This window comes from Hemiscyllium ocellatum, chromosome 1 (assembly GCF_020745735.1).
Source record: "Hemiscyllium ocellatum isolate sHemOce1 chromosome 1, sHemOce1.pat.X.cur, whole genome shotgun sequence".
In the NCBI taxonomy this organism is placed as follows: Eukaryota; Metazoa; Chordata; class Chondrichthyes; order Orectolobiformes; family Hemiscylliidae; genus Hemiscyllium; species Hemiscyllium ocellatum.
The window spans coordinates 156,118,384-156,146,023 of record NC_083401.1 but is presented as its reverse complement, the minus strand read 5'-3'; the positions used below and the strand labels follow the sequence as shown (position 1 = coordinate 156,146,023).

At 41.7% G+C, this 27,640-nt stretch overlaps 1 protein-coding gene across 5 annotated transcripts in view; it reads left to right on the top strand.

Annotated features, from left to right (window-relative positions):
* Positions 1-27,328, top strand: part of naf1 (nuclear assembly factor 1 homolog (S. cerevisiae)) — a 231,342-nt gene extending 204,014 nt beyond the window's left edge. For 4 of the 5 annotated variants that reach the window (XM_060826986.1, XM_060826978.1, XM_060826970.1 and 1 more), the window contains exons 7-9: positions 2,612-2,663; positions 21,197-21,290; positions 25,881-27,328. In XM_060826986.1, the coding sequence (XP_060682969.1) occupies positions 2,612-2,663; positions 21,197-21,290; positions 25,881-26,392 (658 nt within the window). In that variant the 3' untranslated portion in view covers positions 26,393-27,328. The remainder of the gene's footprint in view (positions 1-2,611; positions 2,664-21,196; positions 21,291-25,880) is intronic. The other variant, XM_060827001.1, reaches the window with a different exon arrangement.
* The last annotated feature ends 312 nt before the right edge of the window (positions 27,329-27,640 follow it).

Here is a 27,640-nt window from a genome sequence, read left to right as displayed (position 1 = left end):
GTGAAGCTGCTTATTTGGTTCAAGGCTGACAAAATGCAATGGTTGCATTTATTTACACTACAAATTTCAGAATTATTACTGCAGTTGTTTTTATTGGGTTTCCAAAGTTTTGCTGCCAGTGTGCTGGTCTCTCCAAGTTAAAGAAATGTGATCCTTATGAAGAAATAAAAACGTATTGGTGAACGACCCCTGTAGAGAGCAGTGTTTCAAGGTGGTTGAGGGTGGTAGGTCACTAATGAGAGAAACATTGTGCCCATAAACAGATTGGAAGGAAATGGTGAGGAGCTGCTCCTCCTATCACAAAGCTAATTGTCTCGTGTGCTTGCTGTTAATAGGATCATGATTAGAGGAATGAGGTGAATGGCAGTAGTCAGCAAGACTAAAATAAGTGAGCATAGATTGGCACTGCAGTCTCTCAGCACCAGGGACCTGGGTTCAATTCCAGCCTTGGGCGACTGTCTGTGTGGAGTTTGCTCATTCTCCCCATGTCTGCGTGGGTTTCCTCTGGGTGCTCCGGTTTCCTCCCACAATCCAAATATTTGCAGGTTAGGTGGATTGGCCGTGCTAAATTTCCCATAGCGTTAGGTGCATTAGTTGGGGAATGTAGAGAAATAAAGGAATGGGTCTGGGTGGGATACACTTCAGAGGGTCAGTGTGGACCTGCCAAAGGCCCTGTTTCCACACTGTAGGGATTCTAAGGAACAAGAAAGATAGCAGTTGGCATCTAATTTTGATTTCCACATGGCAGCTGACAACAGTGAGAAGACCAGTGTAGATTATCGGGCCCGCAAAGGGAAGAGAGGGGGACAGAAAAGGATGAAAGGTTGTGCCAGTTTTATTATTATTGTAAAAACTATCCCTCTCATCTTGTGCCAATTTAAAACTGTCTAGAAAATTAATATTTTCCTTGCGTGGTGTTGCTTTAACTTTAATGGAACAGTGATGGTTATTGGTGAATTATTCTACATCTGCTCCATCTGTATCCAACACCCCAGCATTTATTGAGGGGAGATGTGTGGCCTTGAGATTTTATCACTGGATTGTTAATCTAGAGGCCCAGGTACTGTTTTGAGGATGCAGGTTCAAATCACGCCATAGCAAAGGTGGAATTTTAATCCAATAAAAATCTGAAATTAAGGATCTGATGAATCCATTGTCAACTGTTGGAAGAACCCATCTGATTTACTAGTGTCCTTTAGGGAAGGAAATTGCCTTCCTTACCTGGTCTAGCTTACATGTGACTTCAGACCCACAGCAATGTAGTTGCCAGTCTGGAACGGGCAATAAATGCAGACCTAGCCAGTGACACCCTGATCCATTGTACGAGTAAATACATATATTTTTTACATGCATGTAAATAAACATACATAAAAATACAAATAAGTGTTATTGCTAAGTAATCACTGAAGTAAGGAGTTTGAGGTTAAATAAGTAGCCCCCAAAAGTCAAAGAGTAGCCCTTGAGCTATCTTGAGAGCACTTGGAGAGTTGGGGTGAGGAAAGATTTTGAGCCATTTGAGATTAGTGTTAGAAAGCAGTCTGGTTGATTATAACCACTGTTATTGAAGCTAAATTAAGTGTTTTTCCCATCATCTTTGAAGTAATACCATGGAGTAAAGAGTTCCACAAGCAACAGCAACAAAAGCTGAAATTGCTGGAAAAACACAGCAGGTCTGGCAGCAAATGCACTCTAAAGAAGAGTCACTGGAACTGAAACGTTAACCCTGCTTTGTCTGCATGGATACTGCCAGATCTGCAGAGTTTATCCAACATCTTTGGGTTTTTTTTTTAAAAAAGAGTTTCATGAATTTGCTTGATATGCAGCAGAATATTCTATATTCTATGATTGGTGCAATTTGCTCAGAAATAAAGTATCTATACAAATCTTGTCTTTCTTGTGAAATTATAGTTTCTCTTTTTATTCTGCAGATTTATATTCAAAGTGTGCTTAATGCAAATGCAACTTGAAATTTTGTCCAAATTTCTTTTTAACTACAATAAAGATTACCTCAGTTGGCTGGGTGGCTTGCATGCGATGTGGAATGATGTCAACAGCATGGGTTCAGTTCCCACATTGACTGAAGTTATTGTGAAGGACATTTCTTCCCAACCCATCCCATCCCCTCCCCTGATGCATGGTGACCCTTGCAGTTAAACCACTGCCGGTCGGCTCACTCTAATAAGAGAGTATCCCTGTGGTAATGTGGGATTTTGGTGACTTTACAAGCAGTTTGTTTGTTCAAAACAAAGCTGCAGTTGAATATGCTCCATACTCTGATGTATCTGATTTAGAATTAATGTGTTTAATTTGTCTTTGAAAAAGTTTAATTATAAACAGGGCCATTGTAGAACCATGTCCTTTTGGCATGTTAACACTACCTCTTTCTGTTTTGTCCTGAACTGTTCCCTTCTTTGAGACACTTACCTGGTTTCCCTTTAGAGGTATTTGTGGACTTTTGCTTCAGCCATCTTTTATGACAGACAATTGAGCATGATAACAACTCTCAGTAAAATCTTTCTCTTAATTACACCTTTAATTTTGGGTGAGGGTACAAAATGGGTTAAATTAGAGTTTATTTTAGTAACAAAATGTAAACTTTCCTTTTAAACAGAGAAAAAGGTTCTGATGCATCTTGGAGAAATGACCAGGAGCCACCAGCTGAAGTGAGTTTATTCCAGTTGATTATTTTCTTCCTTGTTCGCAGAGCAATGTTTTCTTCCATCTCAGTGGGTGCTGTATGATTTACAGTAAAGACGTAGAAATTACAACATATAAACCTTCACATACGTTATATTCTTTGTAAGTTGTGCAGATTTGTCAATTCAGATGGGTCAGTTCAGAGAAGTTCACCATCTAGAATAGATTGGCTACTTTTATCTGGAATATATAGTTCTGTTTAAGTATTTGCTTTAAAGCAATAAGTAAGACAGTGATATGGAGAGTGAGTGTATTTTGTTCTCTTACAGTCTGACCAAACTCTAATTGAGATTTTAATCTAAAATGTGTGCCTTTTGGTAAAATCTAAGAATTTATAATATAAATTATATAAGCGAGATGAGCCTCAGAAAATTGTAAGAACTAGCTTGCTGCTGGTCATGGTGGGAAACCCTCCATGTCATTCTCTGAAACTGATACTTACCTACCACAGATTTGATTTTGGCAGGGATGAGGAATAGTAACGCATAGAAGTCATGACTTGCCGAAAGGCAAGTTGCATTGCTGAGAACAAGTAATCCCAGTTACATTTTTCTACTATCCTAACTTCTTCTCACTACTGCGAAATATCATCTTAAGTTCTTCCTGATATTGGCTTGATCAGTATATTCAAGGCTGAGATAGACGGATTTTCAGCAATATGGGAGTCGAGGATTATGGGGGAGAAAGCAGGAAAGTGGAGTTGAAGGTTAACAGATTGACCATGATCTAATTGAACAGCAAGCAGACTTGATGGGCCAAATTATCTATTTCTGCTCCTGCATCTTATGCTCTTGTCATGTTGACTAGCTAGTTTCTGTTTTTCAGCTTTATTTCTGTCTCACTCCCTCCCCTTGAATAGAGAGGTTGTATTTGCTGCTTTACAATTTGATAGAACCTTTTATGATTTTAGGAATATTTGAAGAATCAACACCATTGCATCTTCTACCTCATAAGCCACCTCTTTAAGACCCTAGAATGAAGTCCACCTGGACTCAAGAACTTGACAGCCTGCAGTTCCAGCAATTTATTTAATACTGCTTCCTAGTGATTACAATTGCACCATGCTCCGTTTTTACACGTCTAGCTAACTTTTTCTGATACTCTGAATTATTCCTCTTGATTAACCTTTTGGTCTGCTGCCTTTTATATACTAATCAATCATCTGACCTGTCAATCATCATTTCACATTTAAGATTTTTTTCCCTTCGGTTTTGATCATCATCTAAACTGCTTTAGTTAACCATGGATGTTGGGTCCTCTCTTTAGAATTTTTCATTATAATAGGAATATGCTTTGGAGTATTCTGTAAGAGCCCATATAAATCTGCCACTGAATCTTACCAAGTGTGCCATGCCACTTCAGAAAGCTTACCGTCATACACAGATACCTTTCAAACTAGATGCAAAGTTCAGTCATATTGTGATTGCTGCTAGTTGTGAGCCTTTTATTCTGAAGTCACCAATTTGTCCAATCACGTCATGAAGTGCCATTTTCAAAATAATCTGCTTGCTGCTTGTTTCCAGGAGTTAGCTGCTCTAAGAAATCATGGCCAAAGCGTTCTATGAACTCCTCATCCAGGCTGATACTATCAATCTATTATATGTAGATTAAAGTTACATATGATTATTGCTGACCCCTTGTCACAAGTACGCGATTTCTTCTTGTATATTTTGTCCTACATTGTGGTTATTTTTAGGAGGCCTATAGGCAACTCATGAGTTCTATGCCTTATTACTCCTCATCCCTGCCAAAATCAAATCTGTGGTAGGTATCAGTTTCAGAGAATGACATGGAGGGTTTCCCACCAGGACCTGTAGCAAGTTAGTTCTCTCAATTTTCTGAGGCTCATCTCGTTAAGTATGCCCCATAATGCCATTCTCATGCTATTTTATGCTCACTGGGAAATTATTTGCTGATTCTAGGACTTTCCATGCTATCGGTGCCATTCTTAAACCTCACTGAGTATCATGACAAGCACTGCCAGCCTAGTATAGAGCAGCTATATATACAGTCTAGTGCCCATTGTCAGGAGGAGTGCACAGCAATGTCATAAGAAGGCTAATGACCTTTTGAATTCTGCGAGAGTATGTGCCATCACCTTTTGTCTGCTATCTTGTGCTCCACTTAAATCTGCCATTGTATTCACCTTCTACCAAGGCGTATAGTTTTCCATTCTCAATATTATAAATATCATCTCCCATGCATGACTCTCACCAACCCCTTTCCTAAACAGCTAACCCTTCCTGACTTCTGTGATTCCTACTTGATCACTCAGAACAGCTCACCACCTTTCCTGTCTGGTAAAAGACCAACCTCCTGATCACAGTCTCTTGTTGCCAAGCATGACAAGCTATCTGTGCATGAAAAGACAAGGCAGAGATGTGAATATTGAAGTAGACACAAAGTATGTGAGTGCTGAGAAAGCAAGCAAAGAGACCTGAGGTGCACCTTACGTGAGATGGGTGCCTATCTCAGCGCACACAGCTCCCTGGCAGTGTAACATTGAAACATAAGGTGTCAAAAGCTCCAAGGAACAGTACTGAAGTGCTGAACTCCATTAAAAGCAGGTTTCCTGATGCATTGCTAATGCCACCCTTGGTGGATAGACGGTGTGGGTAGTTGCTGGCCAAGTTGGATATCTAACTAAGACATTGGTGAGTTTGAGGTTTCTGGTACCGCCTCAGATTTTTACCATCTGTCTTTTCCTACCATTCTCTAACAATTGTTTTCCATATTGCTAATTTCCTCTTCTACGTCATTTCTACACTTTGACATACTGTATCATTCCATGATGTAGTCCCTTCCCGCTACTATTTAATTTGAAGCCTACTTCTCTAATTTGCAGTTCACAAAAAACGCTGGTTCCAGTATGGTTCAGGACTCTTATGTGTTTGGCTACAAGGGCATAATGCTGTCGTCAAGATTTGACCAGATAACAATAAGATTTGAATATTCTAATACATGGTCTACAGTTTGACCATTTTGTTTAATATCTGACCGATTTTACCAGTAATTGCTGAAGAAAAAATAAATTTTATCAAAGCTTGTACTCATCAGGCCAATTCACAAGAATAACAATAAAGTGTAAAACCAACATTTTTACTCTGAGAGGAGTGTGCTAATTTGTTCGCAAGTGGTCTTTGATTAGTAGAAGGGCTCATTGGGAGTATGCACCAGTAATGTTGATTAACAGTTTACTGCTAAGATTTGTGTAGATGTCAGATCAGGCAGGTTGACTCTGATTGCTCAAGGCATTGCCCTGAGCAAGGAGTCATCAAATTGCTGGTTCTGTACTACCAAATGCTTGAGGCTGTATTATTTGTTTAACCTTGGATCTTCCTTGGACTTATAGGTTTTTTTTTAGCTCTATCACTGCATGACCATTTCAGTGATGTGCGTGGAATTGGTTATTTTATCTTCTGTATTGCTATCTGGCTGGTCTGCAGTAAATTACTTTACCAACTTAATTGTTTTATCTAATTCATTCTATGTTTTGATCTGGGTATTTTTCCCCCATCCCATTATCAGCCCAAGTAATTTTAATTATCTTGGGGCTACACTATGACTAATTGGTTTCCAGGTATTGTACCTGAAATGTTTGTTATTATGAATTAATTAGTACTTGTTTAAAAATGGCCGATTGTGTCCGCTCTTAATAGGAAATGTTCTTCCTAATGCATTTACGTTGGCTGATAGAGAGCCAACCTTTTCTCATTTATTCAGTTGTAAAAAAACACCTTTTGACATACAGAGAAGTTTTCATGAAAGACAATGACACCTAACCATTATATTCTTCAACATCCATGCCTGTCTACTTAATAGAATTAATGTATTTTATTCTGGATGTAATGATGAATCAATGCAATACCTCTACTAGCCCTCCCTGGACAAGCAAGTTAAATATTAAATTATTTTTCATTTATAAATACAGTTTATTTTTTGGCTAAGATTGACTGTATGGAAAATTGATGAGGCAGAGAAATTACCATAGAATCCCGACAGTATGGAAAGATGTCATTTGGCCCATCGAATCTGCATCGACCTTCTGAAGAGCATCCCTTCCGACCTAGATCCTCCACCCTATCCCCATAACCCCACATTTACCATTGCCTCTCCACCTAACCTGCACATCTTTGGACGGTGGGAGGAAACCCGCGCAGACATAGGGAGAACCAGGCTTGCATACACTACACAGTCAGTCAGCCAAGGCTGGAATCAAGGCTGAGTCCCTGGTGCTGTGAGGCAGCAATGCTAGTCACCCAGAAGACAAGAATAAATACTGTGCATTTTGTTCCAGAAGTATCAAACAACAGCCATCACTTTTCAAATACAAAATAATTAATTTTGAGATCACCTTGTGATTTCTAGATTTATGGAGACCAGAGCAGAAAAATTATTGTCTCATTAGTCTAAAGGCTTTCATTCATAACTTAATCTGTATAAAGTCAAACCTCCTGCATGAAAAAATACTTGCATCAGCTATTTGTCACAGTACCCAAAAGAAGAATACATGGTTGAAAATGGGTAAAATTAAGGAACAGATTCTGTAAGCAAGTTAGAAATTAAATTTGGTTTATTGTTACATGTACTCAATTAACAAAAGTTCAGCAGTACAGTGAAATGTGTATAGTGTGGCCAACACATGGTGCATATTTAGATATAGATCTTCGGTTCAAAAAATAGAGAAAATGAAAGGTTACACGACATTGCAGGTGTTAATAGTATAAGTTAGGAAAATAAGAACTAAAGCTGAAAAGATAGACGTTACAGTCTTTCTATAAGGGCTTCAATGTTGTTTGACTGGTTCCCAAGCCATTAGCCATCTTCACTCTGGAAGAAGTTGAGTTTAAAACAGAAATCACTTTACAGGTTTTAGGAAAATAACACTCAGGAGAGCAAGTTCTAAGTATGTTATCCAACAAAGATGCTGTCAGCAGCAGAAACAACACTGGAGAACAAGATTATAGATAATTGTGATAATAATAAGGATCTTTTGAGCTAATTAAGAATTAGAACTCATGAATGTTTAGGACTGCTGCATGTATCCTAAAACAAATTTGCATTTGATTGCTATGATGTGACAAATGTTTTAAATATCTACTGTGCATCAAACTTCACTTTATGCTGCTGGGATATCAGTCCCTGCGGAAGGGTGGAGCTTTTGGAGTCTGGCATGCCAACCTCTACCATACACAGGCTGCGTGCCAGCTCTCAGATACCTCCTCCTAGCTCCCCCTGGGCCAACACCCCACTGCTGTATGCCTTTACAAACTTCCTCACTATCCACAACCTCACCAACTTTTGTCATCTGCAAACTTACTTATCAGACACACTGTTTTTATCCACGTCATTTACATATATATTGCAAACAAAAGTGCCAGCACTGATCTCTATATAAAAAAAACACCACTGGTCACAGGCCTCCAGTCAGAAAAATACCCCTTTGTAATTAGCCTCTGTCTTCTACAATGAGATCGGTGGCGGGCAAGTTATTGGAGGGAATCCTGAGGGACACGTTCTACATGTATTTGGAAAGGAAAGGACTGATTAAGGATAGCCAGCATGGCTTTATGCATGAGAAATCATGTCTCATGAACTTAATTGAGTCTTTTGAAGAAGTAACCAAGAGGATTTATGGCGGCAGAGCAGTGGACATGATCTATATGGACTTCAGTAAGGCATTCAACAAGGTTCCTCACAGTGGACTAGTTAGCAAAGTTAGATCTCATGGACAAAGTTAAAAATCACATAACACCAGGTTATAGTCCAACAGGTTTATTTGGAAGAACTAGCTCTCCACATCAGATCTCATGGAATACAGGGAGAATGAGCTGGATGTAAGCTTGCTCTTGGAGCTAGAAGGTTCGTTTTCAGACTTTTCATCACCATACTAGGTCACAGCATCAGTGAGCCTCCATTGAAGCACTGGTGTTATGTCCCACTTTCTATTTATATGTTTAGGTTTCCTTGGGTTGGTGATGTAATTTCTTGTGTTGGTGATCTCATTTGGATGAGAACGAGCCATTTGGATACAGAAGGTAGAAAACAGAGGGTGGTGGGAGGGTTGCTTTTCAGACTGAAGGCCTGTGACCAGTGGTGTTCCACAAGGATTGGTTTTGGATCCACAGCTTTTTGTCATTTATATAAACAGTTTGGATGTGAACATAAGAGGTATAGTTAGCAAGTTTGCAGATGATCCCAAAATTGGAGATGTAATAGACAGCGAAGAAGGTTACCACAGAGTACAATGGGGGCTAATAGGTCAAGGAATGGCAGATGGAATTTAATTTAGATAAATATGAAGTGCTGCATTTTGGAAAGACAGATCAGGGCAGGACACTTAATGGTAAGGTCCTAGGGAGTGTTGCTGAACAAAGAGACCTTGGAGTGCAGGTTCATAGTTCCTTGAAAGTGTAGTCACGAGTCAGTAGGATAGTGAAGGAGGTGTTTAGTATGCTTTCCTTCAGAGCACTGAATACAGGGTTGGGAGGTCAGTTTGCAGCTATACAGGACATTGGTTAGGCCACCTTTGGAATATTGTGGCAATTCTAGTCTCCCTTCTACAGGGAGGATGTTGTGAAACTTGAAAGGGTTCAGAAAAGATTTACAAGGATGTTATCAAGGTTGGAATTTTGAACAATAGGGAGATGCTGAATAGGATGGGGTTGTTTTCCCTGGAATGTCCGTGGTTGAGGGGCGATCTTATAGAGGTTTATAAGATCATGAGGGGCATGGATAAGGTAAATAAATGTGATCTTTTCCCTGAGATGGGAGAGTCCAGAATTAGATGGTATAGGTTTAGGGTGAGAGGAGAAAGATTTGAAAGGGTCCGAAGGGGCAACTTTTTCGCGCAGAGGGTAGTGCATGTATGGATTGAGCTGCCAGAGGAAGTGGTGGAGGCTGGTACAATCCCAACATTTAAAAGGCATTTGGATGGGTATATGAATAGGAAGGGTTTAGAGGGATATGGGCCAAGTGCTGGCAAATGGGACTAGATTAATTTAGGATATCTGGTCAGCATGGACAAGTTGGACCGAAGGGTCTGTTTCCATGCTGTGCATCTCTATGACTCTAATTCGACAAATTAAAGTATTTGAGTTGTAAGGATTATTGAAGCCCAAGAGATATAAGTATAATTTGTGGAAGAATGGAACCAGGTTAGATGCAGAGTTTTCAACCACTGAAACAAATTGCTAACTTTTATTGTGCGCGTGTGTGTGCGTGCGCGTGCGCTTGTGAGCATTCAATTGGAATCTCAAATGAATTTTTGAATTAGATCAGAATTGTATGTAGAAATCCATGTGTATTGGTATGGTAATCTCCCAATTATGATTGGCCCTTAGATTACTTTTGGAAACAAAGTAATGTCACTTGCTTTTGCTTTCTCTTTTTGACATGTCCAGGAAAATATGATAGGTGAATGGGTGGAGAGGAGCACATGGGGTGATGGTTATCCAGAAATGATGCCACGTTGGTGGCTTGACAACCGAGGAAGTTTACGTATTTATCTTTAATATATGATATGAATTAATCGAACAATTTGAATCAATTTCCACAATGAGATTTGATTTCCTATATTCTCTGTCGTCATAATTTACAGCATTGACCTTTGACATGGACCTGCTTATCTTTACTGGTCAGTAGTTCTTGAACTGACTTAGAAAGTTAGATTTTCATTTCTAATTTGCTCACTATTCCAAACTTGAAACGCCCCTGAATGACTGATTTCGATGTAGATAAACTCTAACCTTTCCTCAGCTCTGTGCATCAGAAATGACATGCTAGATACCAAGATACTGCTTCGGAAGAGACATGTACTTGTTTGGTATGGGAACTAAAGCAACTAACTTGTCAATTATCTTTAGGTCATACATTGCATAAAGACCGTCTCTCCATTAACAATGTAAACAGCGATAGGATGTCTTCTGTGACACTCATTATCTCAAAGCTAAATAGGTCATGTGAATATACATGTTGTGATACAGAGGGATCTCAGCTCTCCGAACGAGATCGGCGGGCACTATTTCATTTGGATAATCGATTATTTGGATAATCGATTTTACCTTAAACAAGGGAAGCCATGCTGATCTAATGCTGTGCTGTACAGGAGAATTTGTTTAAATCTATAATTTTAATGTATCGAGCACAAGAGGATACAGATTTCACATGATGAACAAAATCAAGCAATTATAACACGAGAAAACCTTTTTAAAATGCAGCAGTAGTTAGCATTTGGCAGGGGAGGTGAAGACAGCATTAAACAACGTCCCGAACAGTTTCTATGAACGCAAGGGCATTGGTCAGTTTCCGGGAACTCAGTTGCGCGATAGAATGACAGAAGACCACCTCGCACATGCGTTTACGTTCTCGGCCATTTTTTCATTGAACGGCCTGGTGAAGTTGATGGGAATACTGTAAAACAATTACTTTTGCAAAGCCCTGTGTAACTAACCCTTACCTAAAAAAAAATCCAGTCACTGATGCTTGAGCTGCTTGTGTTTCTTTGCTTTTGCCAGCGTTTTCACATCATCTTCAGTAGAGGTAATCCATATACGCTTACCTCTTTGAAGTAATGTTTTTGCGAGACCTTGAAATCGTCTTTGGATAATCCGATATTCGAATAATTGATTTTTGGATAATTGGTATTTGGATAATCGAAGTTCCTCTGGATTAGCTTCTTCATCTAGTATGCTCCAATCATCTCCAACTTCCGGTCGCCATCCAGTTCAACTCCCTTGTCAACATGTCGAGGGAGTGGACCACCTCCAAGGCCACGTGCAAACTGGAGGAAGAACACCTCATCATCTACTTTGGGAGCTTACAACCATATGGCCTTAATATAGAATTCACCTCCAAATCTCCCTACTCCCACCTCATTCCAGATCTAGCCGTCCATCTCCTCCCTGCTTCCTTAACTTGCCCCTACCTGTCCATCGTTCTTCCCACCTATCCATTCTACCCTTCCCACTGACCAATCACAGCTGCCTCCTACCTGCATCCACGTATTGCCATCCCACCCACCTTTCCCCCACTCCCACGCACTTCCTCTATTTGTTTTACTGACCCCTTCCCCTCTCCCAGTCCGAATGACGGGTTCCAACCTGGAACGTTGACTCACCTTCTCTGATGTTGCTTGACCTGCTGTGCTTTTTCCAGTTCCACTCTCATTCATCTGGTGTTGCAACCATGGAAAATGCAGGGTTACAGTGATAGGTGGGGGCTGGACTTGAGTGGGATGCTCTTCGGAGGATCGGTGTGACTTAATAGGTCAAATGACCTGCTTCCACATTGTAGGGATTCTATATCTGGTTCATCATGGATCTGGACCTGAGTTTCCATGGAAGTACCAAACTTTCACATGCTAAAGCTTCACAAACAGTGAGATGATATACAAGTTCCTCCATCTTTTGCTCTAGCCTAGTAAGAATCTGAAGTAGCCCTGTCTAATATTCCCAAAATCGTGATAGCAAGTTGAAATTGACACCTATGACTGAATACAGAGGCATGGCTTCTGTATGAGGCTCAGCAGTAATGGTTTCCAATTTACCTTTGCAGCCTTCAGCATTAGCATTCCATTCAGATTACATGCATAGATTTTCTGCTGCAGTTACCAAAGAAAACGATCAACTGATCAACTGCACACAACTCGTCTGTAAAGGCCTTTAGCTTAAGAAGTACTCTTTTGAATTATACTCACTCTTTGTCATTTGTTTCCGTGTTTTCATGAGACATGAAAACTAATTAAACAGTCCTTAACTGTGCATGATGTTCAAAGTTTGTGCGAAGATTTGTAGCTCGGGTGCTCGTTGTTGTGGTTCTGTTCGCCGAGCTGGAAGTTTTTGTTGCAAACGTTTTGTTCCCTGGCTAGGCGACATCATCAGTGCTTTGGAGCCTCCTGCGAAGCGCTTCTTTGATGTTTCTTCCGGTATTTATAGTGGTCTGTCCTTGCCGCTTCCTGTTGTCAGTTTCAGCTGTCCGCTGTAGTGGTTGGTATATTGGGTCCAGATCGATGTGTTTGTTGATGGAGTTTGTGGATGAATGCCGTGCCTCTAGGAATTCCCTGGCTGTTCTCTGTCTGGCTTGCCCTATGATAGTGGTGTTGTCCCAGTCGAATTCATGTTGCTTTGTTGTCTGTGTGTGTGGCTACTTGGGATAGCTGGTCGTGTTGTTTCGTGGCTAGTTGATGTTCATGTATGCGGATTGTTAGCTGTCTTCCTGTTTGTCCTATATAGTGTTTTGTGCAGTCCTTGCATGGTATTTTGTACACTACATTAGTTTTGCTCATGTTGCGTATCGGGTCCTTTGTTCTAGTGAGTTGTTGTCTGAGCATGGCTATTGGTTTGTGTGCCGTTATGAGTCCTAAGGGTCGCAGTAGTCTGGCTGTCAGTTCAGAAACGCTCCTGATGTATCCCTGCCCACTACCAGGCTCACTGGTCTGTAGTCTGTAGCTTGTCCTTACCACCCTTCTTAAACAGTGGCACCACATTAGCTAACTTCCAGTCTTCTGGCACCTCACCTGTGACTATCGATGATACATATATCTTAGCAAGAGGTCCAGCAATCACTTCTCTCGCTTCCCACAGAGTTCTAGGGTACACCTGATCAGGTCCTGGGGATATAATTCCTGCTCCAGTTTTCTAACATTCAGGGCTCAACTTTTCATCTAATCCTGTCACTATCCTGTATCTAGTTAGGAATGTAATGGAATAATCACTGTTCACCTGGAAGACTGTAGCTCCAACATTCATGAAGCTTGAGATGATTTAATAAAGCAGCTGTTTTGATTGAAACCCCACCCTTGACCGTCAACGTTCAAATCTTCCAACATCATTGGAATCTCTTTTGGGGTAGAAGTGACCTGTACAAGAAGGACTGATTACACCTAAGTTGGAAGGGTACTAATATACTGGCAGGGAGATTTGCTGGAGCTGCTCGAGAGGATTTAAAATAGTTAAGATGAGGGGTGGGACCCAGGGAGATAGTGAGGAAAGAGATCAGTGTGAGACTGGTACAGTTGAGAACAGAAGCGAGTCAAACAGTCAGGGCAGGCAGGGACATGGCAGGACTAATAAATTAAACTGCATTTAATTTCCCTAACTGGGAAGGCAGATGAACTCAGGGCATGATTACAAACATGGGACTGGGATATCATAGCAATTATGGAAACATGGCTCCGGGATGGGCATGACTGGCAGCTCAATGTTCCAGGATACAAATGCTACAGGAAGGATAGAAAGGGAGGCAAGAGAGGAGAGAAAGTTGCATTTTTGATAAGGGAAGCCAAGTTTCGTGACTGGCTTTGAGACTGGCTCTAATGCAACGAAGTGTACGTCGGTTTCCACGAGATCAGTTGTGTTAGGAGATTCTGTAGTCATGGAAAGGGAGTGGCATTCTTGATAAGGTATAGCTTTACAGCTGTGCTGAAGGAGGATATTCCTGGAAATACATCCAGGGATGTTATTTGGGTGGAACTGAGAAATAAGAAAGGGATGATCACCTTATTGGGATTGTATTATAGATTCCCTAATAGCCAGAGGGAAATTGAGAAACAAACTTGCAAGAAGATCTCACCTATCTGTAAGAATAATAGGATAGTTATGGTAGGGGATTTTAACTTTCCAAACATAGACTGGGACTGCCAGTGTTAAGGGTTTAGATGGAGAGGAACTTTGTATAATAAAATTTTCTAATTCAGTATGTAGATGTACCTATTCGAGAAGATGCAAAACTTAACCTATTCTTGGGAAATAAGGCAGGGCAGGTGACTGAGGTGTCAATGAGGGAGCACTTTGGGGCCAGTGACCATAATTCTATTCATTTCAAAATAGTGATGGAACAGGATAGACCAGATCTAAAAGTTGAAGTTCTAAATTGGAGAAAGGCTAATATTGACGGTGTTAGGCAAGAACTTGTGAAAGCTGATTGGAGGCAGATGTTCGCAGGTAAAGGGACGGCTGGAAAATGGGAAGCCTTCAGAAATGAGGTAATGAGAATCCAGAGAAAGTATATTCCTATCAGGTGAAAGGGAAGGCTGGTAGGTATAGGGAATGCTGGATGACTAAAGAAATTGAGGGTATGGTTAAGAAAAAGAAGGAAACATATGTAAGGTATAGACAGGATAGATCGAGTGAATGCTTAGAAGAGTATAAAGGTGGGAGTATACTTAATAGGGAAATCAGGAGGGCAAAACGGGGACATGAAATAGTTTTGGCAAATCGAATTAAGGAGAATCCAAAGGATTTTTAAAAATATATTAAGGACAGAAGGGTAACTAGGGAGAGAATAGGGCCCCTCAAAGATCAGCAAGGTGGTCTTTGTCTGGAGCCACAGAAAATGGGGGAGATACTAAACGAGTATTTTGCATCAGTATTTACTGTGGAAAAGGATATGGAAGATATAGACTGTAGGGTAATAGATGGTGAGATCTTGCAAAATGTCCCTATTACAGAGGAGGAAGTGCTGGATGTCTTGGAGCGCATAAAAGCCCCCTCCTAACATCCCTTAACACTTTACCCATTAAAATTCAATTTCAATTTCAAATTCAATAACCCATCCAAATGCCTCTTAAATGTTGCAATTATATTCAGGGACTTGACCTCTAGTTTTCTGTGGTAGAGAATTATGTGGGCTCCCCACCTTCTGTGTGAAGATATTTCTCCTTATCTCATTCTGAAATAGCCTGCCACTATCCTGATGCTTTATTCTGGGCCCTCAACCATGAGAAACATCTTCCCTGCATCCAGTCTCTCCTGTCCTGTCACTCATTTATGTTTCAGTGTAAGCCCCTCTCATTCTAAACTCCAGTAGTAGAGACCCAGTCAACCCAATCTCTCCTCGTACAACAAACCTGCCATCCTAGGAATTAGTCTGGTGAACCTTTTATTGCACTCACTGTATGGCAAGTGTATCTTGTCTTGGGGAAGTGAACAAAATTGCATACAGTACAAGGAAATAAAAATAAACACAGGAAAAACAACTGCCCATTAGCTTGTGGTATAAGGATAAGAGGTCACAGATTTAAAGCTTTTGACAACAGATGCAGGGAAATTGAGACGGTGAACCTTTTGTTTTCTGCAAAACTGGTACTGACTTAGAATTCCCTCCCAACAAGGATAGTGGAAGTGAAAGCAATGATTAAGAGAAAATTGCATGGTCATCTGAGTGAAATGCCTCTTTGAGGGCTACAGGAGTTAAGTAGGGGGGTGCGGCTGATTGGATTGCCCTGAGTAGGGTAGATGGGTTCAGTAGCTGCTTTCTATTCCATAGCCTCTGAAGAATTGAATAGATTTATCACCAATTAATATAATGAAAATGCTGTGAATTATATCATCTGATTTTTGGTCTCCATTGTTTTTTGGAACTCTTAAAATTTCAATTTCTGACAGGCAAAAAAATGTTTTTTTTTAGAAACTAATTTGAGCTATTTATAGCGAAAAGATGCTGCACCACTACATGGTGACATGACTATTTGAATGGCTGTTCATCATGTCTGCCATTGAAGATTTGTTAGAGATATTAACATCATTTAGTGCTTACGTAATGACAGAATAGTTGTTGAGTAGATGGTTTAGATCTCAGGTGACCTCAGAGGAACGAAAGGACCAAAGGGTTCAGAGGGAAAATCTTTAAGGAATGGGTACTGTAATTAGAAATTGAAATGCATATGCCAATTGGGTATTGGATTTAGATTCAGTAGTAGCTTTCATAATGATGTTAGACAAAACATTGAATAAAGAAAATAAATATAGAAAATGAGGAAAGTGGAGGATGAAGGCTAACTTGATTGCTCTGAGAATCAGTACAATTTCAGTGGGCTGGATGACCTTTATTTGTGGTGTACTTTGTTACTTTGATGTAACATGGTTAATTGCAGTATTTCATTTGGGATCAACTAACTTAGCATGGACTAGGAACTGAATCATTTTATCACCCGTGATCTGGTGTTGGTTGTAGCATTACTCATTAGATCATTAGAGACATTATGAAATTTTATGGGAGGCAGAAAGAACACTTACGCTGGTGTAGCTCCTACAGTGGTTATATTTGACAAATGGAAGTGGGCATAAACCTTCAAATGCTTAATGCTGCATTGTTATAAATGCATTTTTGCTCTTATAAACTTGAATAATAACGTTTGGTTTAAGGAATAAAATGCACTTACTAGAAAAATTCTGATTCATGTTGAAGAAGAATAAATTAGACCTGTATAGTTTCTTATTTGAGCTGCTGCGTAAAGCAGGATTGCTTCGAAATGCATTACCATTTTGTCATTGAATATCGGTTACCTTTTTGTGCACTTGTGTTCCCCAAGTTTCTCTGTTAATTTAAAGGAAAAGTCTGGTCAGGGTAGTGGAAGAACTTTGAAGAATACTGTGGAATTTTTACCAACCATCTGATCTTTAACAGAAGGGTCCTTAATTTATTCTAGGCAAAAGTGAGGACTGCAAGTGCTGGAGATTTGAAAGTATGGTGCTGGAAATGCACAGCAGGTCAGGCAGCATCCATGGGGAAGGAGAGTCAATGTTTCGGGCAAAAGCCCTTCATCAGGAAAGGGACTGTGAGCCTTGGTGGGTGGAGAGAGAAATGGGAGGGGCTGAGGCTGGGGAGAAGGTCGCTGAGAGTGCAATAGGTGGATGGAGGCCGGGGTAAAGGTGATAGGCTGGAGAGAAGGGTGGAGTGGATAGGTGGGAAGGAAGATGGACAGGTGGCAAAGGTCATGAGGACGGTGATGAGCTGGAAGGTTGGAACTGGGTTAGGTGGGGTGGGGGGGAGAGGAGACTGGCGAAGCCCACATTAATGCCGTGAGTTTGGAGGTCCCAAGGCAGAAGATAAGGTGTTCTTCCTCCAGGCATTGGGTGGTAAGGAAGTGGCGATGGAGGAGGCCCAGGATCTGCATATCCTCGGCGGAGTGGGAGGAGGAATTGAAGTATTCAGCCACGAAGAGGTGGGGTTGGTTGGTGCAGGTGTACCGGAGATGTTCTCTGAAGCACTCGTGAGAGTAGGTGTCCTGTTTTCCCAATGTAGAGGAGACCGCATTGGGAGCAATGAATAGAGTAAATGACGTGTGGAAGTGCAGGTGAACTTTGATTGATGTGGAAGGCTCCTTTGGGACCTTGGATGGAGTTGTGGGGGGAGGTGTGGGCCCAGGTTTTGCAATTCCTAAGGTGGCAGGGAGGGGAGGGTGTGTTGTTGGGGGTATGGACCTGTCTAGGGTGTCACATAGGAATGTTCTTTACAGAAAGCGGATAGGGGTGGGAAGGGAAATATAACTGTGCTGGTGGGTTTCATTAGTAGGTGGCGGAAATAGCGGAGGATGATGCTATGTATACGGAGGTTGGTGGAGTGGAAGGTGAGGACCAGGTGGCCTCTGCCCTTGTTGCAGTTGGCAGGGTGGGATTCTAGGGTGGAGGTGCTGGAAGTGGATGAGATGTGCTGGAGAGCATCGTCAGCCACGTTGGAGGGGATATTGTGGTCTTTAAAGGAGAAGGCTGTTTGGTGTGTTCTGTGGTGGAAGTGGCCCTCCAGGGAGCAGATGTAGCAGAGGAATTGGGAATAGGAGAGAAGAAATTTACAGGAGGAAGGGTGGGAAGAGGTGTAGTCCAGGTTCCCTCTGCAACTCCCTCATCAGGTCCACGTTCCCCCACCAATCACCTCCGTCCAAGGCTCCAAAGGAGCTTTCCACATCCATCAGAGTTTTACATGCACTTCCACACATGTCATTTACTGTATCCGTCACTCCTGATGCCGTCTTCTCTACTTTGGGAAGACAGGACACGTATTCTGAGTGCTTCAAAGAACATCTCTGGCTCATCCGCACCAACCAACCCCACCGCCCTGTGGCTGAACACTTCAACTCCCCCTCCCACTCCACCAAGGACATGCAGGTCCTGGACCTCCTCCATCGCCACTTCCTTAGCACCCGATGCCGAGAGGAAGAACGCCTCATCTCCCGCATTGGGGCCCTCTAACCCCACAGCATCAATGTGGACTTCACCAGTTTCCTCACTTCCCCTCCCCCTGCCTTACCCCAGTTCAAACCTTCCAGCTCAGCTCTGTCCTCCCTGTCCATCTTCCTTCCCATCTATCCAGCCCACCCTCCCCTTTGACCAATCACCGTAACCCACACCTTGAACCACATATTGCACTCTTGGCTACCTTCCCCCCCCCCCGACTAACCCAACCTCCACTCCCGGCACCTTGCCCTGCATCTGCAAGAAATGTGAAAACTTGTGCCTGCACCTCTCCCCTCACTTCCCTCCAAGGCCCCAAGGGATCCTTCCATATCCGTCACAAATTCACCTGCACCTCCACACACATCATTTACTGCATCCGCTGCACCCGATGTGGCCTCCTATACATAGGGGAGACAAGCCGCCAACTTGCAGAACGTTTCAGAGAACGCCTCCGGGACACCCACACCAACCAACCCAACCACCCCATGGCTGAACATTTTAACTCCCCCTCCCACTCCGCCAAGGTCCTTGGCCGCCTTCATCACCAGCTGAAAATGTGTTGCTGGAAAAGCGCAGCAGGTCAGGCAGCATCAAAGGAACAGGAGATTTGACGATTAGGGCATCACCAGACCATGGCAACACGACGCCTGGAGGAAGAGTGCCTCATCTTCCGCCTAGGAACCCTCCAACCACAAGGGATGAATGCAGATTTCTCCAACTTCCTCATTTCCCCTCCCCCCACCTTTTCTCAGTCCCAACCCTCGGACTCAGCACCACCTTCTTGACCTACAATCTTCTTCCCGACCTCACCGTCCCCACCCCCACTCCGGCCTTTCACCCTCACCTTAACCTCCTTCCACCTATCGCATTCCCAACGCCCCTCCCCCAAGTCCCTCCTCCCTACCTTTTATCTTAGCCTGTTTGGCACACCCTCCTCATTTCTGAAGAAGGGCTTATGCCCGAAACGTCGATTCTCCTGCTCCTTGGATGCTGCCTGACCTGCTGCGCTTTTCCAGCAACACATTTTTCAGCTCTGATCTCCAGCATCTGCAGTCCTCACTTTCTCCTAAATGGAGAACTGGACGAGCTAAGTGAGTTCAAAAGAAATGGAGGATGACTTTCTGCCCAAAGTATTCTTGGTGTATTTGATTAGCAGCCAAATACTGTTTAAAATATCTGAGCATCCAATATCTCTTCATAAAACCTCCTACTTATTTGGTATTCACTTGAATAATATTTTGAACTCTGATAGTAATAGAGTCGATAGTTATGAAAGATAATTGTTGACCTTTCCTCAATCCTATCTTTGCTGGAGCGTGGGTGCTGGAGTCCTCTAGCTTACATTGATGTGGCCATTACTGAATTAATCTTGGTCGTGACTGTCTGCAGATATTTCAGTCTTGGGGAACATCAGAATCCAGACTGCTGTGAACCTTGATCAGATTTGTTTTTGTGTATTTTAGGATATTTACTGGTGACTGCACTGAAAAACAATTAACTTAGCACAGACTGTAGATCAACCTGATACCCTACTGCTTAACCTTGGTAGCCTACTTTCTGAATAACTGCAATAAATTAGTGGGAAATGGAGAACGGTGGCACAGTAGCTGGCACTGTTGCCTCACAGTGCCAGGGAGCTGGGTTCAATTCCAGCCTGGGGTGACTGTCTGTGTGGAGATTGCACATTCTCCCTGTGTTGGTGTGGGCTTCCTCCAGGTACTCTAGTTTCCTCCCACAGTCCAAAGCTGTAGAGTTTAGCTGGATTGGCCTTGCTAAATTGCTGTTAGTGTTGAGGAATTGTATAAGCTAGATGGGGTAGCCATGGTAAAAATAGGGTTTGGGTAGGATGGTGTTCAGAGTGTTGGTGCAGACTGATAGGCCGAATGGCCTCTTTCCACACTTTAGGGGTTCTACGATTCTGTGAACTTATGCACGTGAACGCTATGTGCAATAGTATGAATAAGTCCAATGTGCAGATGTTCTGCGTAAACTATAACTTTGTTGATATGCTAAAGGCTAGTCGAAGTTGGGTGGAATTAAATGGGTTTTATTTCATATAACATTACACGCAAGACTTATTGGAGTCTGACTGTCCAACTACTTGGATTTTATGTAAAATAAATTGCCCTGACACATGTCACTGTAAAATTTAGTTTCTCATTCAACTTGTACTCCTCCATAGGTTAATTCTTTTTGCTGTTGAGGCCAATGAAATTGTTTTTCGGATGTATATGTTAATAGAGTCTAAATTAATTTCCACTTGGGACAGTGCTGCAACAGATTTAAGCTTCAAATAAGGAACATAATACAAGTACACATCGTTTAAGGATTTGTCTGTGTAACTGATCCTCCATATGCCTTAATGTTCTTAAACTTAGTGTTCAAGTTCGATAATAATGTCATTAAAATGAGATTAAGGGGTTATTAGACAGCACAGATGTCTCATTTAGAAGCCATGTGTGGTTGATTACTGCATTTCCAAGTGTGACAGGAGACCATGAAATGTAAAAATTAATCATAAACCAAATGATTGTTGTCTTTAATAGGCTCTGGATTTCAGTGACGATGAAAAAGAAAGGGAAGCAAAGCAAAAGAAGAAAAAGAAGCAACAAAATCATGGAGATAAAAATACTCGATCTGGTGAGTCATTTTAGATAGTCTTACTGGTAGATCACAGCCAAAAAATTTAACATTGGTCCCTTGCGATTCATTGGTCACGTTATAAATATGTATACGCAATAAACACACTTTTTCAAGAGTTATGTTGTTTACAGCTGTTTGTCCTTTGTGCGGAAACTGCAACATTATCTGTATCATCGCATAATAAGACCGTTCTATCTTGCAGCTAAGCAATTTCTAAGAGCGTTTTGTGGCTAGTAAGAAATATCAGCATTTGGGTTTTCATCCTTTCCCAAATGAGGCCTTGAAAATTTGCCCTCAGTTTGAAACCTTTCAAGCAGGGAAGGGAGAGCAAAGAAGAATAATTTATTTTCAATGCAAGACGTATTCCTCCAGAAGTGTCACCTTAATTTTAACATTGGGTCGACAGAAGAAAAAATAATTTTCAACTGCACAGTGTCCAGTTGTATTAGTTACAATTTTGATGGAATTATACAGTCCCTGTAGTGCAGAAAGAGGCAATTTGGCCCATCAAGTGTGACCAAACTTCCAAAAACATCCCACCCAGTCGCAGGTATCCATCCAGTCCCTGTAAACCCGCATTGAACATGGTTAATCCACCTAACCTGCACATCTTTGGACTTTGGGAGGAAACAGGAGCACCCTGGTAGAAACCCACGCAGACATGGGGAGAACGTACAAACTCCACCCAGACAGTCACCCAAGCTTGGAATCAAACCCAAACCGTTGGCGCTGTGAGGCAGCAGTGCTTACTGTGCCAATTTTGTTGAGATCATTTGCCGTGTAATCTTGAGACCATGGGAGTGAGTCTATTCATGTTATTTATGGATGACCCCAAAATTGATGGTACAGTGAACAGTGAAGAAGGTTACCCACAAGTGCAAAGAGATCTTGATCAAATGGGCCGATAAGTGACATATGGAATATAATTTAAATAAATGCGAGCTGTTGCATTTTGGTAAGACAACCAGGGCAGGGCTTACACGGGTAATAGTAGGTTCCTGCGGAGTGTTGTTTAAGTGAGGGATGAGAGTTTTAAATTCAAGATGTTGACAGTGAGCCACTGTAGGTCTACAAGCACAGGAGACCGGCCAAAGTGAGAATTGAGACAACCTAATAGCATTTTTGATGTACAGCATGGAAACAGGCCATTCGGTCCAACCCTTCCATGCCGACCAAATATCCCAACCCAATCTAGTCCCACCTGCCAGCACCCGGCCCATATCCCTCCAAACCCTTCCTATTCATATACACTTCCAAATGCCTCTGAAATGTTGCAATTGTACCAGCCTCCACCACTCCCTCTGGCAGCTCATTCCATACACGTACCACCCTCTTCGTGAAAATGTTGCCCCTTAGGTCACTTTTATACCTTTCCCCTCTCAACCTAAACCTATGCCCTCTAGTTCTGGACTCCCCGACCCCAGGGAAAAGACTTTGTCTATTTATCCCCTATCCATGACCCTCATAATTTTGTAAACCTCTATAAGGTCACCCCTCGTCTCTGACGCTCCAGGGAAAACAGCCCCAGCTGTTCAGCCTCTTCCTGTAGCTCAGATCCTCCAACCCTGGCAACATCCTTGTAAATCTTTTCTGAGCCCTTTCAAGTTTCACAACATCTTTCCGATAGGAAGGAGACCAGAATTGCACGCAATATTCCAACAGTGGCTGAATCAATGTCCTGTACAGCCGCAACATGACCTCCCAACTCCTGAACTCAATACTTTAACCAATAAAGGAAAGCATACCAAACGTTGTCTTCACTATCCTATCTACCTGCGACTCCACTTTCAAGGAGCTATGAACCTGCACTCCAAGGTCTCTTTGTTCAGCAACACTCCCTAGGACCTTACCATTAAGTGTATAAGTCCTGCTAAGATTTGCTTTCCCAAAACACAGCACCTCACATTTGTCTGAATTAAACTCCATCTGCCACTTCTCAGCCCATTGGCCCATCTGGTCCAGATCCTGTTGTAATCTGAGGTAACCCTCTTCGCTGTCCACTAAACCTCCAATTTTGGGGTCATCTGCAAACTTACTAACTGTACCTCTTATGCTCGCATCCAAATCATTTATGTAAATGACAAAAAGTAGAGGTCCCAGCACCGAACCTTGTGGCACTCCACTGGTCACAGGTCTCCAGTCTGAAAAACAACCCTCCACCACCACCCTCTGTCTTCTACCTTTGAGCCAGTTCTGTATCCAAATGGCTAGTTCTCCCTGTATTCCATGAGATCTAACCTTGCTAATCAGTCTCCCATGGGGAACCTTGTCGAACGCCTTACTGTAGTCCATATAGATCACATCTACTGCTCATCAATCTTCTTTGTTACTTCTTCAAAAAACTCAATCAAGTTTGTGAGACATGAATTCCCACACACAAAGCCATGTTGACTATCCCTTATCAGTCCTTGCCTTTCCAAATACATGTACACCCTTTCAGGATTCCCTCCAACAACTTGCCCACCACTGAGGTCCAGCTCACTGGTCTATAGTTCCCTGGCTTGTCTTTACTACCCTTCTTAAACAGTGGGACCACGTTTGCCAACCTCCAGTCTTCCGACACCTCACCTGTGATTATCGATGATACAAATACCCCAGCAATCACTTCTCTAGTTTCCTACAGAGTTCTTGGGTACACCTGATCAGGTCCTGGGGATTTATCCACTTTTAACCGTTTCAAGCCATCCACACTTCCTCCTCTGGACGTTTTGCAAGATGTCTCCATTTATTACCCTACAGTCTAAATCTTCCATATCTTTTTCCACAGTAAATACTGATGCAAAATATTCATTTACTATCTCCCCCATTTTCTGTGGCTCCACACAAAGGCCACCTTGCTGATCTTTAAGGGGCCCTATTCTCTCCCTAGTTACCCTTTTGTCCTTAATATATTTGTAAAAACTCTTTCGATTCTCCTTAATTCTATTTGCCAAAGCTATCTCATGTCCCCGTTTTGCCCTCCTGATTTCCCTCTTAAGTATACTCCTACTTCCTTTATATTCTTCTAAGGATTCACTCAATCTATCCTGTATATACCTCACATATGCTTCCTTCTTTTTCTTAACCATACCCTCAATTTCTTTAGTCATCCAGCATTTCCTATACCTACCAGCCTTCCCTTTCATCCTGACAGGAATACGCTTTCTCTGGATTCTTGTTATCTCATTTCTGAAGGCTTCCCATTTTCCAGCCATCCCTTTTACCTGCGAACATCTATCTCCGATCAGCTTTCGCAAGTTCTTGCCTAACACCATCAAAATTGGCCTTTCTCCAATTTAGAACTTCTACTTTTAGATCTGGTCTATCTTTTCCATCACTGTTTTAAAATGAATAGAATTACGGTCGCTGGCCCCAAAGTGCTCCCCCACTGACATCTCAGTCACCTGCCCTGCCTTATTTCCCAAACGTAGGTCAAGTTTTGCACCTTCTCTAGTAGGTACATCCACATACTGAATCAGAAAATTGTCTTGTACACATTTAAGAAATTCCTTTCCATCTTAACCTTTAACACTATGGCAGTCCCATTCGATGTTTGGAAAGTTAAAATCCCTGACCATAACTATCCTATTATTCTTACAGACAGCTGAGATCTCCTTACAAGTTTGTTTCTCAATTCCCCTCTGACTGTTGGGGGGTGGGGGGGGAGGTGCCTCCCTTTCCATGACTACAGAATCTCCTAACACAATTGATCTCTTGGAAGCCGACGTACACCTCGTTGCATTAGAGCCAGTCTCAAAGCCAGTCATGAAACTTGACTGTTCGTGCTACGTTCCCCTGAGAATCCATCACCCCCTACATTTTCCAAAACGGCATACCTGTTTGAAATGGGTATATCCACAAAAGATTCCTGACCTAGGTGCCGACCTCTCTCCCCCTTCCTGGAATTAAACCATATATGTGACTGTATCTGAGACTTTTATGAGACAATTATGGAGGGAAGAAGGTGATAATGTGCCTTTGAATCTACAAGTACGCTTTAGTCCCCTTATGAAAGAACTTAGTTGGCCCGCTAAATTGGGCCTTCTCCTATTCCTCAAATGGGGACAACAATTTCCAAATCTCACCCCAAATAATTGTAATCCTACCAACATTTAAATAAAAAGATGCTGAATCTACGTGACTGTCATTGAACACTCTGATAGTTCATGATGCCAGTGTCTGATGTTTGAATCTTAACCTTAATTTAATGTATTAACAGGTGTTAACTGAATGTCTGAGGAGGTTGCCTGTCTGGCAGTCCATATCCTTTCCATCATAAAGTTGACCAACTTCCATCTCTGAATTTTGCTCACTTTTGTCCCCACTTGAGAAACACGCGTCCAAACTATTATCGCAAGTACTTTGCGGCTGCCAGAGCGTTGAAAATTAATGAAACAAATTATATTTTTTAATTGGATTGCTACTGGCTCATCAGACAGTAAATTAGCATGTCTTATATCTACATATAGAACAGAATAAGTTTTGCATATTACCATGCTATTAATCGCTGTTAACTTTTTAAATGATATTTGTTGGTTCAGTATTATCAAAATTGTATTGCTGTAAATGATTTGTGTGTAAAAATAATGTTGACTAACATCCTTTCAGGTGGAAAGGAAGGTGGGCAAGCACAACAACAAAAACAAGTTCGGTCAACGTATGGGAGAGGATTTCACCACAGTCCTGGTCAGGGATTCCGTCATCATTCTTCAACCAGATTTGAAAGTCCAACAGGTTATGGGTTTCCTCAGCCACCAGGAAACTTTGGCGCATCGTTTAACCAGAGGTCACCATTTAGACCTCCAGGACTTCAACCATCTGACAATATCATGCACTCACAGCCATTAATGTCATGGCCTTATACTCCTCCATTTTGGTCTCCAGTGCTGAATGAAATGCATCGTTTCTTAACTCCACCACCGCCTCCGCCGCCTCCACCTCCTCCCCCCTCCCTTCCACTTCAGCCAATGAGCCCAGACTGGTCAGAGCCTAACATGAGACACACTACTTGCTTTCCAAATGCTCCCCCCTCTTGTTTTTCTAATACACCTCCTCACCCACCAAATTCTCAACTCCATCCACAAGGCTCACAAGACTATGTTTATAGACCTGGCTATTAGGAAGGCTTATGTTTGCAAACTTTCTGACGTACATGAAGTTTATAACAAATATCAAGTATCATTCTCAGTTCAGACGTAGATAGAATTGGGTGTAAAATTTTCTGATAGTATTCAGGAGGGTAAAGCAACGAAGAGCATGGTTGTGCTCATTGAAATAACATCAGTTAATGATAATTATGATCTAATAAGCACTGTTCACATTGAGTCTCTGCTTCCAATGACCGTTTGAAGCAAGCAAAATCTTACAAGAACAAGTGCAGAGCTATGTCCTCGTGTCATCTTAAACTTAAAGAACTAGTTCACACTTAATAATTATGAATGCTGTCTTTCCTGATGTCTGCTCTTGTTAAACTTCAATGGAAAGAGGTACTGATTTTGTCCATGTTATAGAATAAACTTGACTTTTCTTCGTATTTCGGCTAATAAATTCAGTCACCTTCAGCTATAGTTTGTACGTATCATTCTACTTGTTCAGAAATGGCACTTTGGGTGTGAAAGGCGTCTCTGTCAGGCCAAAATGAGTCCTGCAGAATCTGCAGCCTTGTTTGTATCTCAAACAATGTTTTTCTCCATTTAGGATTTTGAACAGGATGCAAAATGATCTGCTAATTTGTGTTGCTGCTAAAGACCAATTCAATCTTATTTCCTGAACATAAATTGTAATGCTGTATTTTGTAAATACAGAAATTTTGTGTAACTGGTGTTAAATTAGTCAGCCAAGACTTTACATACATTTAGCGAACTTTGCATCTTCAGAAGATCCTGAGTGTCCCTTCTTTACCCACAAAATGGTTGGCTGTGAAATTGAGTAAATCAAAAATATTCTAATAAAGGTGTCAAGTTCTTCCTATAATGTTTGTATTTGTCTTTTGACATTGAATGTAAGTTTAAAGAGAATGGAATTGAAAATTAAATTACTTCACAACTTTCAGTGAATTCTTTTTTGAATTTGTGTGGTTTTGTTTTGTGCTGCGTATACTTGTTGTTTTCCAGAAGACTTAGAATGTAGAATCATAGATTCCTTTTAGAGAGGAAATAGGTCACTCAGTCCATTGAGTATGCACTGTCTCTCTGATGAGTCTCTGACCCAAATCCACTGTAAATATGACTCTGTGGTTAGTGTGATTTTATATACATGTCTTTCATTAGTCTTACTGTCATCAAGAATTTAACAAATGTTTGTGGTTTTCTATGTTATGCCACAACTAATTGGGTTCTTGCTGAGTCAAATGTATGTACAGTCTAGCT